Source organism: Lampris incognitus, chromosome 2, assembly GCF_029633865.1.
Source record: "Lampris incognitus isolate fLamInc1 chromosome 2, fLamInc1.hap2, whole genome shotgun sequence".
NCBI lineage: Eukaryota > Metazoa > Chordata > Actinopteri > Lampriformes > Lampridae > Lampris > Lampris incognitus.
This window is the reverse complement of record NC_079212.1, coordinates 89,877,438-89,890,834: the sequence shown is the minus strand read 5'-3', so window position 1 is coordinate 89,890,834 and position 13,397 is coordinate 89,877,438. Positions and strand designations below refer to the sequence as shown.

At 48.9% G+C, this 13,397-nt stretch overlaps 1 protein-coding gene across 1 annotated transcript in view; it reads right to left on the bottom strand.

Annotated features, from left to right (window-relative positions):
• tex264a (testis expressed 264, ER-phagy receptor a) overlaps positions 1 to 13,397 on the bottom strand; it is a 120,228-nt gene that overhangs the window by 89,001 nt on the left and 17,830 nt on the right. The window contains exon 2 of the mRNA XM_056275435.1: positions 5,565 to 5,786. Within this exon, the coding sequence (XP_056131410.1) occupies positions 5,565 to 5,786 (222 nt within the window). The remainder of the gene's footprint in view (positions 1 to 5,564; positions 5,787 to 13,397) is intronic.

The window sequence follows — 13,397 nt, the reverse complement described above, 5'->3', positions numbered from 1 at the left end:
TGCAAATAATTATGAAATAAAAGTGTTGTCAGTCTGTGAGCGCCTGTCAGCAACCATTAAATATTGGTTCAAATGGTATTTGGTTGGTTTCTGTCTGAATAACTATACTTCCTGGGTGAGGGGCGCCGGCCAGACGACACCTTATGTAAGCCCTCAAACTTGTGGTGAGCATGTGACCTGAGGCTGCTGTCTGATTGGTTTCTTCAGATTTCCCAGGGGGCGCAGTTCTGTGCGCCCCAGACACACCCACTTTTTCATTGGCAGCGAATTGGTTTTGTTTTAATGGTTTCTGATATAATGTTATTGGACGATTCTCGTGGCTGTCAATCATGTTCACACCCACCACGACGCCTCGTCTCGGCTGTCAATCATCCACCGTCTACCAACCCTCATAAAATCTATACGCTACATTGTCCTTCTTAAAAACTGACTGTGACTGTGTGGACATTAAAGCAGCTGTCAGGTGTGCTGCGCCAAGGTACATTGCAGCCCCCCCCAAACATTTTTAGCAGCAACTGCCATTGGACTACATATATCGAAGGAGGCATGTGGTAGTCTGCAGCCCTCCCCGGATCAGCAGAGGGGGTGGAGCAGCGACCGGGACGACTCGGAAGAGTGGGGTAATTGGCCCAATTGGGCAGAAAAGGAGGGGGGGGGGAATCACAAAAAATAACTAAACAGAAAAACTCATTGGATAAGGATTATAGACCTCCACTCCACTTCAACTTGTTTGCAAAATGCCACAGGAGGACGTTCATGTCACAGGAGGGCCCTCCACCAGCTCCTCCCCCGACTTTTTTTTTCCTAACTGAAAAACCATTTCAGTATGAAGCTAATTAATCATATGTACACACACGTCTCTAGTACATCCACATACTAACCTCTGCACCTCGCCTCTCTAAACCACCCTTCATTATTCATTAGGCAGGGCAGTGGCTGGTATGAAGACGGCACGAGCCGCTCCACCACTCCTGCATCCTCACTCGCCGCTGCTGCAGAATTTGCCAGTCTGAAGCAGCAGACTGCATGATGACCTGTCACAGCACTCAGGTTCACTGCCTCCGAATGTGCACTGCCACGCTGTTTCAGACAAGCGTTGGCAATATTTTCCCACTCTTCCTTGCAAAAACGTTCTAGATCCGTCAGATTGCGAGGGCGTCTCCTGTGCACAGCCCTCTACAGGTCACCCCACAGCTTTACAGTAGCAGTCAGGTCTGGGCTCTGGCTGGGCCTTTCCAAACGCTGATCTGCTTTTAGTGAAGCCATTCCTTTGTTATGGATGTACGCTTTGAGTCGTTGTCATGCTGAAAGGTAAAATTCCTCTTCATCTTCAGCTTTCTAGCAGACATCGGATTTTGTGCCAAAATCGGCTGGTGTTTGGAGCTATTCATGATTCCCTCCACCTCGACTAAAGCTCCAGTTCCGGCTAAAGAAAAGCCGCCCCATACCATGATGCTGCCACCGCCTTGCTTCACCGTCGGTCTGGCGTTCTTCTGGTGATGTGCTGTGTTGTTTGTAGGCCAAACATACCTTTTGGAATTACGGCCAAAAAGTTCAACCTTCATCTCATCAGACCACAACACATTTGTCCACATGGTTTTGGGAGACTGGATGTTTCTTTTTGCAAAATTTAGCCGGGCTTGGATGTTTTGTCATGTGAAAAGGCTTCCGTCTTGCCACCCTACCCCATAACCCAGACATATCCAGAATACAGGAGATTATTGTCACAGGTAGAGAGCAACCAGGACTTGGCAGAAGGTCTTGCAGCTCCTTTAATGTTGCCGTAGGCCTGTTGGCAGCCTCCCTGACCAGTTTTCTTCTCGTCTTCTCATCAGTTTTGGAGGGACGTCCTGTTCTTGGTCATGTCACTATTGTGCCAAATTTTCTCCAGTTGATGATGATTGTCTTCACCGTGTCCCATGGAATATCTGATGCCTTGGAAAAGCTTTTGTACCCGTCTCCTGATTGACACCATTCAACAATGAGACCCCGTTCATGCTTTGTAAGATCATTATGGATCATGGCTTCTGCAGTTGGATGCAACCAAGAAGATGTCAGGAAGTTCCTACAGGAACGGCCGAGCTTTATTTGGGGTTCATCACAGCCACTGTAAATGATGGCAGGTGTACACTAACTACTATTAAACTTGAGTTTGAATGCGATTGTTTAATTCTGAACACAGACACACCTCCCAATTATACAAGGACGTCCACACTTGTGCAACCATATTATTGTAAATTTTGTATTTTTCTGTTTTCCCTTAAAACGTTTTAGTTTGTTTTTCACTTTATTTTTATAGGTTGCAATTTAACCTTTTTTTCTTTGCAATTAAAAAAATGGGGAAAATTCTGACATGATTTATCTTGGGTTCAGTTTTTTTTACATCACAAAAAGCTGCCATTTTAACAGGGGTGTGCAGATGTTTCATATCCACTGTGTACATACATGGAGCCACAGTGTTGTGTACAGTATCACTGTATATTTCTAATAACGTGAGACTGAGATCAAGCTTGTGGTGGTGTGTGCCATCAGAACTGAGTAATCTATAATTATAACAACATAATTACAACAGAACTGAGTAATCCATGGGTCGTGGACAGGACGCAAGTCTCTGGTTGAATCGACTGCAGCTTTTTAGAGATGCTCTGCAGGACCACGCGGTCTATCTTTAGACGGGCTTTGACATGGCCGGCAGAGTCGGCTGCAGCCATTGAGAGGTGCCGTTGGCAACGTGTCTGCCCTTCTTTTTTTTTCGCGCCTGCTCGCCAAACACAACACGACACATCCACAGACAGGGGGGCTGATCACGTCTCAGTGCCACTCCTGAAGCATTCTGCAGCTACACACACGTCACCTCGACAAATCTGAGCACGCTCATGTTACAACTGGTTTACACAAGGAAACTACGGAAATCTTACTCCGCACCATGGCTGTACGTTGTCGACGACATGTGAAATACACCAAGATTTGTGGCGCTACAGGAGAATACCCCTTAATCTCTCTTGTTTAAAAAGCACCTGTTTAAAAGTAAGACCGGCAGTTCCGATAACACTGAGGGCGGTCTGGCGGCGGCCTCGCCTAGCCTCGACTGTTTTTGGTGTTGTCGTGTGGCATGTGGGGAGGTGTATCGAAGGTGTCTGGCTGGGAGAGCTGGCGTTGGACTGACTGAGAGAACCTGGTCTGCCGCATCCTGTGGGCCCGGGGACCATGCATGGCCCCTGCCTGGAGCTGCGCCCGACGAGGAAGCGCAGAGGGCGGTCTGACAGAACGTGGAGCGGGGCAGGCTAAGCTAACTGCTAGCCCATGCAGACTGGCAGTTCCCACAGTCATCCTGGCTGGCGTTCGTTCCCTTGGACAGTGATATTTTTATTATTTTTTTTGTTTAGTTTGGATATATGTTAGTTAGTAGGTGTGTTGTTGTAGTTGTTGCAGTTTTAGGATTTGTGTTTTTGTCTTTGTGTTGCACTGCTGTGGGCTGGGGGAAATGATAAAGTGTTCCTGATTCCTAATCATTTTTGCCATAATAAAGTACATCTAAACATTAATTATTTAAGTATTGTGTTATGTTGGTCCCATATCCCTAACGTGTTGTGTCCCACTAATAGTCATCTGTATGGCATCACCTGGGAAGGACAGGAAAGGTCCCTAAAAATGGCGACGGCCATAACATCGGTACACAAAAGAGCCACTCATATCTACGGCTCTGTTAGCGACGGGCGTTGGTAAACATCGGGACACAAAGAGCCACGCATATCAATAGCTCTGACAACGACTCCTAGAGGATAAATACTGAGTCTCATCACCAGCCAGTCAGACTAGCTTGGTCTAGTCAGAAAGGCACGAACTGAGGTAGCCTCTTGGATGAGAGGCGAAACGTCTTCACGGATACATACCAAGTCCAGTTGCACTTGATTCAACTCCCTCGGATAACCATGACGACCTGGATGAATGACAACATTCACAGACACGTCCCTAAAAATACGCAGAATGATCTTGTAAGGACCAAGGTACAACTTCTGTCTAAGAAGTGTGTCTTTTCCAGCGCCAAAACGCAGACGGGGCAAACGGAAACGGCACAGGTGCAGAGACGCACAGACAGACGGGGAAACGCACAGTCAAAAAGACGGACAGACACGTTCGCACACACTGTATGCCCACTGACACACGCTATCGGAGCATTATTCATGCAGCGGGACGCCCCTAAATGTGTTTAAATGTCATCAGTAAATGTCAATAGCTTTCTGAGGCCTGTCCCCGGGACATAAAGCCCAGCATATGGACCACGGGACCTCAGAGTACCTTCATTTCCTACGACTTCATCTATTCTTAATCTGCTCTAAAGAGCTCGTCTGTTCATGTGATGAATTAAACACGGGAGTGAGTGAGTGTGTGTGTGTGCGTGGGGGGGCAGGGCGGGGGGGTTGACAAGAGGAAAGCAGAGGGGAGGACAGTCATAATCTAAGTTGACAGCCATACATGGCAAAAGAGAGCAGAAGGAAGAAAACTCCATCCTGGCCCCCCTGCCTTTATAAATGCGCTCTCTCTCTCTCTCGTTCTCTCTCTCTCTCTCTCTCTCTCTCACCGCATACCCTGCAAGACTGCCGAGCTCTCTGACCACATAAAAATTAACGCTACAACAGAGACTGGCATTCTTTACATCAGGTTCAACGACTTTTTTTGGGGGGGGGGGGATTTTTTTTTTTCCTTTCTCCACCCCAATTGTACCTGGCCAATCACCCCGCTCTTCCGAGCCGTCCCGGTTGCCGCTCCAACCCCTCTGCCGATCCGGGGAGGGCTGCAGACTACCACGTGCCTCCTCCAATACATGTGGAGTCGCCAGCCGCTTCTTTTCACCTGACAGTGAGGAGTTTCACCCGGGGGATGTAGCGCGCGGGAGGATCACGCTATTCCCCCCAGTCCCCCCCCCCCCCGAGCAGGCGCCCCGACCGAACAGAGGAGGCGCTAGTGCAGCGACCAGGACACATACCCACATCCCGCTTCCCACCCGCAGACATGGGTCTGTAGGGACGCCCGACCAAGCCGGAGGTAACACGAGGATTCGAACCACCGATCCCCGTGTTGGTAGGTAACGGAATAGATCGCCACGCTACCTGGATGCCCAGGTCTGTTTCTCTCTGACCCCTACACACAGTGGAACACTATTCTACTATAATATTGGTTGTATGAGCAGAATCGCCACATCGTCATCAGGTTGCAGATGGATGAGACAGTGAGAAGAGTCACGGACTCCAACTTTACAGTGACAAAAGATGAGAAACATCATTCCTCGACCAACCGGGACAGCCCGTCATGACCGGAGAGATGTGCCTGCCATTTAATCCTGACAACTCCCAATCCTCCTAAACTGACATTCTCAGAGATGCCGTTTCCTGAAAGGCGCATAACTAAGCAGACATAATTTCTGTTATTGTGAGCTGCTGCGGAACCAATCATATTAAACGGCTTTTCACTCTAAACAAACGTTAACAACACAGCGCTGGGGACCGGACCCATCTGTAACAACGGCATCCCGCTTACACTTCCACGGTTAATGATGTCCGTACCTCGATGTAAGCGGAGAGGCTGGGGTAGACCTTGGTGGGCCCCAGCACATAGGACAGCGGGGTGGTACAGGGGAAGGTGGTGGTCACCGCGTGGGTCACCTCGGGGAGGGAGAACACCTTGAAGCCAAACTTCTCGTACAGCCTCTGAAGCTCCTCGTCGGGCTTCTCCTCGCCCTCGCTCAGGATACTGCCCACCACATAGCGACACTTCTCTGGCGGCCTCTGCGAGCGAATGGAGAGAGCGAGGGAGGAAAAAATACAGATAAGAATAAGGAAAAACAGTAGAAAACAAACACGACACAAAAGATATGCTGTCTGTGTAATATATCCACAGCAACCCTTTATTAGCCTCGCAGTCTGTCGAACTTAGCATTTGAATGGGTGAAAGGCATCAATTGAAAGCATTAAAATGATCAATCATGCTAATAACACTCGGTGTGTACTAAAAACACGCAGAAGGCGTGCGGGTGGCCTGGTGGTCTATTGTGTTGCCTACGGACATGGGGATCGGTGGTTCGAATCCCCGTGTTACCTCCGGCTTGGTCGGGCGTCTCTACAGACACAAACAGCCGTGTCTGCGGGTGGGAGGCCGGATGTGGGTATGTGTCCTGGTCGCCGCACTGACGCCTCCTCTGGTCGGTCGGGGCACCTGTTCAGGGGGAGGGGGAACTGGGGGGGAATAGCGTGATCCTCCCACGCGCTACGTCCCCCCTGGTGAAACTCCTCACTGTCAGGTGAAAAGAAGCGGCTGGCGACTCCACATGCATCGGAGGAGGCACGTGGTAGTCTGCAGCCCTCCCCGGATCGGCATAGGGGGCGGAGCAGCAACTGAGACGGGTAAGAAGAGTGGGGTAATTGGCTGCATACAACTGGGGAGAAATCGGGGGAGGGGGTAAATAAATAAATAAATGGGTTTCCTCCGTAGGGTGTCTGGGCTCAGCCTTAGAGATCAGGTGAGGAGCTCGGACATCCGGAGGGAGCTCGGAGTAGAGCCGCTGCTCCTTCGCGTCGAAAGGAGCCAGTTGAGGTGGTTCGGGCATCTGATCAGGATGCCTCCTGGGCGCCTTCCTTTGGAGGTTTACCGGGCACGGCCAACTGGGAGGAGACCCCAGAGTAGACCCAGAACTCGCTGGAGGGACTACATGTCCAGTTTGGCCTGGGAACGCCTTGGGATCCCCCAGGAGGAGCTGGAGGGTGTTGCTGGGGAGAGGGACGTCCGGAGGGCCCTACTTGGCTTGCTGCCACGACCCCACCCCGGAGAAGCGGCTGAAGATGAACGAATGAATGAAATAAATAAAAACACCCAGAAATGCTATTTTGAAATTTAAAGTGACAGTTCTCCCCCCAAAGTGAAAAGTCTGTCATCATCTGGCATTATATTTGACCATGTTCAAGTTCAGAGACGTCTCTATTTGAATGTCGCTGAACATGAACGCACCCACACACAGTTAGTTTGGGCCCACAGGAGGAAGGTATGATCTACGGTAAATAATGGTTTAAAAGTTTGCTGTTTTATCGCATGGCTTCATGGCTGGTGTTTCACAAGCCTTGCAGAGTATTTTCAGGATCATTTTTCCCATGTTTGGAAGTCTGAAAAAACTGGCCACATCCTCTGCAATTGTTTGGAAGAAAGCTAATCTGCATTTTGTTGTCTCACTCCTTCAGGCCCTGTGATGGTCTGGTGGCCTGTCCAGGGTGTCTCCCCACCTGCTGCCCAATGGCTGCTGGGATGGGCTCCAGCATCCCCGCAACCCTGGGAGCAGGATAAGCGGTTTGGATAATGGATGGATGGATGGACTCCCTCGCTTTTGTATGGAGACACAACACTAATCCATGAATAGATCATTAAAATCTTTCATTTTGGGGGTGAGCCATCACTTTAATCCCCTTTGGGGGGGGGGCATCATTTATTTGCTACCTAAGGAAGGTCAGAGGCCAGCCACAGAACAGCATCTCTGCAGCTGGCAGGGATTTGGAGCCGTTCTCGCATTTGGGAGGTGCAATTGAAACCTTTGCACCCTTGGGCGCTGGTGGTCACAAGGCGGTATCAGCCCACCCCATCACATATAGTGTGGCTGCATGTCTGTCCAACTGAGTGCATGCAGGTGAGCTAGAGATAGCAACAGAGGCGGAGATGATGTCTGCTGGTGAGCTGTCGTTAAAGGCGGGTTGTGGTCCGTCTGCGGGCCCTCCGGTGATCGGCCAGGGAGCAGAAGGATAAGATGTCAGCAAGATAGATGGTTGGTGGGAGCTGCTGTTAAGACCTGCTGCTGGGTTTTTTTTTTTTTTTTTTGCACTATGTGACGCCGGCCGTCTGCGGAGCCCTGGCACTGAGAGGGGGCACAGATGGGCTCCTGGCACTGCTCATTATCATGTTCCCTGGCATCATCGCAGTACATCTCATAATTATCGCATCTCAACTCCTCTCCTCCTCTTCTCCATTTCACTTTAAAGGGCCGTCACAAAGCTGCAGTTTGACTATATTGTACCACAATGTGCTGTTCATACTGATTCACTGTGCTTTTGTGCCATGATTCAGTTTTGTTGACCGAGGCTGCCAGAGGAGCTCCCTGACCGACATAAATCCATTTGATTGCACCACCCCTTAAACCCTCATGCTTCTAAATGTCTAGGTCACACGGGTAATAATAACAAGCGGCAGTATCTGTTCGGCGTGAGCAGATTATCTTTGCTGTCACCTGTCAGAAACCCTTGTCCCTGAAAAATAGTCAACACTGAGTCAGCCGGGAAGAAAGGGGATTATTCTGGCAGGGCTGCTTTAGATCCACCGCTAAGATCTAGGATCTACTGCTTGCACCAAATCAATGAGTCAGCGCAGACAAAGACAGGCACAACTGCGGTACTGATAACTGATCAGGTGAAACAGCTTAAAGAAAAGTCAACCGTTGGGGTGTCCGGGTGGCGTAGCGGTCTATTCTGTTGCCTAGCGACATGGGGGGGGGGTCGCCGGTTCGAATCCCCGTGTTGCCTCCGGCTTGGTCGGGCGTCCCTACAGACACAATTGGCCGGGTCTGCGGGTGGGAAGCCGGATGTGGGTATGTGTCCTGGTCGCTGCACTAGCGCCTCCTCTGGTTGGTCGGGGAGCCTGTTTGGGGGTGAGGGGAACTGGGGGGAAGAGCGTGATCCTCCCACATGCTACATCACCCTGGTGAAACTCCTCACTGTCAGGTGTAAAGAAGCGGCTGGTGACTCCACATGTATCGGAGGAGACACGTGATAGTCTGCACCCCCCCCCCCCGGATCGGCAGAGGGGGTGGAGCAGTGACCGGGACGACTTGGAAGAGTGGGGCCGGATACAATTGGGGGAGAAAAGAAAGAAATGTCATCCAACTAACAATGTACATCCTGAATTTTCAAATCCACATGGAAGGGTACCGATGTCTTCTACATGAAGAAGAACAGTATGTGCAGAGTTGTCCATCCATCCATCCATCCATCCATCCATCCATCGCTTATCCGAATTCGGGTCAAGGGATGCTGGAGCCTATCCCAGCAGTCATTGGGCGGCAGACTGGGAGATACCATGGACAGGCCGCCAGTCCATCACAGGGACGAAACACACACACACACACACACACACACACACACATTCATACCTAGGGACGATTTAGTACGGCCGATTCACCTGACCTACATATCTTTGGACTGTGGGATGAAACCGGAGCCCCCGGAGGAAACCCACGCAGACACGGGGACAACATGCAAACTCCACACAGGACGACCTGGGATGACCCCCATGGTTGGACTACCCCGGGGTTCTAACCCAGGACCTTCTTGCTGTGAGGTGACCATGCAAACCACTGCGCCACCGTGCCGCCCTGTGCAGAGTTGTCACCACTTGGAAATGAGGACAGCTAGTGAACAGAAATGATATTAATCCTAAACTTACCATGCAATATTAAAGCTACAAACTTAAAAAAAAAATCTCAAAATCTTTGCTTTTTATAAAATTGTAAACATTTTTGAGATGTTACTTCAAACGGTGTAATTTGTGCCAAGTGAAAATTGCATCGTGCAGTTTCACAGAACTGATGTATTTGCAACGGGAGGTCAGAATCGCCCGCCTCCCCACATGAAAAGCGACAAATTGCGTGTGCCGTCAACAAGCCCAGTGCAATCGGCAAGACCTCCTCAACACTGGAGAGCTACGATAAGACGGGGCAATATTCATCCGAATGAAGAGGGGACGACAACTGTCCCCCTACGCAATGTTGCTCGTCTACATTACCGTCTCACTATCTCATTCTGTCTGTGCTCATACGCTGGAACGTGTTAAGCAAAACCAACGGCCCGCTAATGGCGTCACTCAGAGAGCTAGCCGTCACTCACAGCCCACACAGTGGCGAGCACAAACGGCAGCTCGGAGCGCATCTCATCTCTGCTCCGCATAACACACCCCGCAGACTGCAGCCAATTAGGACCGGGAGTAACGCAGCTCCACGGACTCGACTCCCGTTTTCTTCCTCCGCGCTCGTTTTGTTTGTGTCAAAACTTCTCACACCGCAAAGAAGGTAGGAAACTCTAAGATGCTGTCCAGGGCGAGACAGCCGTGCTCTTCTGCAAGCTGCCGCTGCCGAAAAGCTGAGTTAAAAGACAAAGCAGACTTCAATAAGAGCCACGCAGGAGACTGAAGCAAGCCGACAGTGGTTCCTGATTGGCCCGAGTGAGAAGCGGGGCATTGGATAATGGGTCGACTGTAGAGCTCTTGACTCGGTAATTGGACAGTGAAATGTTGAATTGCCTTCTCAGCTGTGGAAAACCAACACCACACAGCGGCGTTAACTCGACTGGACGTGGCGCTGGGCTATCAGCAGGATTTGTGAAAATTGCCGTTATGTCTTCGAAATGCACTTTCTAAAAATAATTTTCTTATGGGGGGGGGGGGTCAGCATTTGTCTCCCATTCCTTCCCATGCCAAGCGGGTTCATTAGTTCCAAATACAGACAAGGCGCACAGAGCCATCTTTGTCGCAGTCGTGCAACACCGGACTCCAAAGATGGCCTCCCCTCAGAAGTCGTTCCATTTCCATCCCCACCTGATTCCCTTAAGCCAGGTCTTAAGAGACCCGTTGGGAAGAAAAGTAATTTCAAAAGCAATTCTTTGCTTGGAGGTACAAGGGCCTTTTTTTTTTTGATGGATGAGGGCTCTCCAACAATAAAAAGGTAGAGCTGTCGGATGTAATTCTTTATTAGCAAGCACATAATGAGGATTTACTCTCCTCATCTCTCCTGCCTCTGGCCCCGCTACTTCTCCCTGCTGACCATTACTGCTGGGGAGGAATTGTTCTCAGTACTGGTCCAGTTTGAAATTGGTCATTGCTGATGCATCAGCAGCTTAAGGAGGACAAGGACAAACACTAGGGCAGTGTTTCTCAACCCAGTCCTCAAGGAACCCCTATCCTGCAGATTTTCATTGTAACCCTGCATAGGTAGCCCTGTTTGTACTTACTCGACCAATCATCTCACAGCACTTAATTATGCAAGGTGTGCAACATCTGACAAAATTCATTGCTTATTGGTTGAATAACCAGAAACAGGTACCTATTCAGGGTTGCAAAGAAAATATGCAGGATAGGGGTTCCTTGAGGACTGAGTTGAGAAACACTGCACTAGGGGCTTTTTTTTCCCCCACAGTAGCATTGTTAGGAAAGCAGGTGATGCTCTGTCTTGTGCTTTATGATAAGGAACATCTGGGCGGCACAGTGGCCCAGTGGTTAGTACTGTTGCCTCACAGCAAGAAGGTCTTGGGTTCAGACCCCCAGGCCGTCCCAGGTCCTTTCTGTGCGGAGTTTGCATGTTCTCCCCGTGTCTGCGTGGGTTTCCTCCCACCATCAAAACAACATGCTTCGACTATGGCCGGACTCGATGAAGCAGCAATAATTGGCAAAGCTGTCTTCGGGAGGGGGGTGGAGTCGGCTTGTATTCGTCCCATGAATGCGACTCTGTGTGTGTCGGAAAAAGCAGTGGTTCGGCCTGGAGTCGCCTTGTCACGAAAGTGGCGAGGCGTCTCCATCGAGACTGCCAGCCAGAGAGATGCAGTTGGCGAACGCATGCAGTACGAAAGTGGGTGTTTGAATTAAAATAGGAATCGATTGGCCACTAAATTGGGAGAAAAATCAGAGAAAAATTATAGAAAAAAAAAACAAAAAACGACATGCTTGTTAGGGTTAATGCTCCTGTCTCTGCTGCTGAGCAAGGCAATTGAAAGAAGAACTGGAGTTGGTCCCCTGGTGCTGCAGCTGCCCACTGCTCCTACACAAACAGGATGGGTTAAATGCAGAGAACACATTCATTCCGAGAATACAAATTCGTTGTAAGACCACAATGTCAAATAAAGTGGCTTTTGCTTTCATTATAATGAGCCTGTGATACTCTGAGGATTACCGCCACACTCGTTAAAATTCAGTAGCGTAGCATTAAATATACAAAAAATAATGAGCTAAATTACCAGAAGAGGAACACTTACCCTAGCTGAACACAACATCAGCTGGTGCTTAAAGGCAAACCTTGGTATTTTTTAATGTACACCCCCATTTCTGATCATTGAGAGTCAAACCGGGTGATGGGTAGCAAAATACTTGAACTGAGTCAGTACTGAGCAATGCAGTGTTGACTGACTGCTGTACACCAAGTTGCAATGTTAATCCTTCACCAAATAACAGCCACTAAAATAGCTCTTTTCTTTGGCACCAAGACTCAGAGGGACGCGTGTTTGGTTCGAAGGGTCGCCGGTAAACTACGCTGTGTCATCTTTGAAGTGTTGGTTTTTTTCCTCCTTCGGACGCATGCCGGACCTGCGTAAGTAGGCGGGGGTAGAGAAGGAAATAAATATATACCGGGAGAATCGCTGATCCTCATTTCGATCGATTTTCAATTTAGAATCGAGATTGTGACACCCCTGCTCAAAACTGAATCAATTTAAAAGATTCCATCGCTTCCTAACGATAGGGAAAGAGAGCGCAGAGAAATAAATACTGGAGCTTTCCTCTAAGCTGACTGCTATATCAAGTGAAGGAGACGCGACGGCTGCTTACAAAGTACAGGTAGTCCCCGGGTTACGAACGAGTTCCATTTGTGAGTCTGTTCTTATGTCGAATTTGTACGTAAGTCGGAAAAGTTTTTTTTAAACAATGCCTTTATTGATTTTTCGTTGTACATATGTCAGCATTTTTATGCAACAAATTCCACTGCAAATTTTAAACTTCACAAACAAAACATGCCCCCACCCCCCACCCCCCGACGCTCACTTGTTCTCTCCTAACATCTCCCTCGTATTTAGAGCCAAAATGAATATAAAACACATGACAAAATCAATCATACAAGGCAATGGTACCTCTAACAAAATAAAGATATACATACATAGACAAAAAAATTACATCATTGGAACAAAATTTCAAAACATGCCTCCATCCCCTTCCAGAGTCTACCCTTTCTTTACCTTTGTACCCTACATTCTGTAAGTACCCTGTTCTACGTTTTCCTCCTGTAAGTTCCCCTATATCTCAATTTTTCATAAAATTAATGAATGGTTTCCAGATGCATTCATAACACACGATACTGAATCAATTTAAAAGAGCCCATCACTTCCTAACGATAGGAAAAGAGGGCGCAGAGAAAAAATACCGGAGCTTTGCTTTAAGCTGACTGCTACGTCAAGTGAAGGTGACACTACTGCTGCTCACAAAGTACAGGAAGTCCCCGGGTTACGAACGAGTTCCGTTTTTTTTGGGTCTGTTCTTGTGTCGAATTTGTATGTAAGTCGGAACATTTATGTACAGTTCACATCTAGCGTCAATTAGTCAAAAGTTTGTCC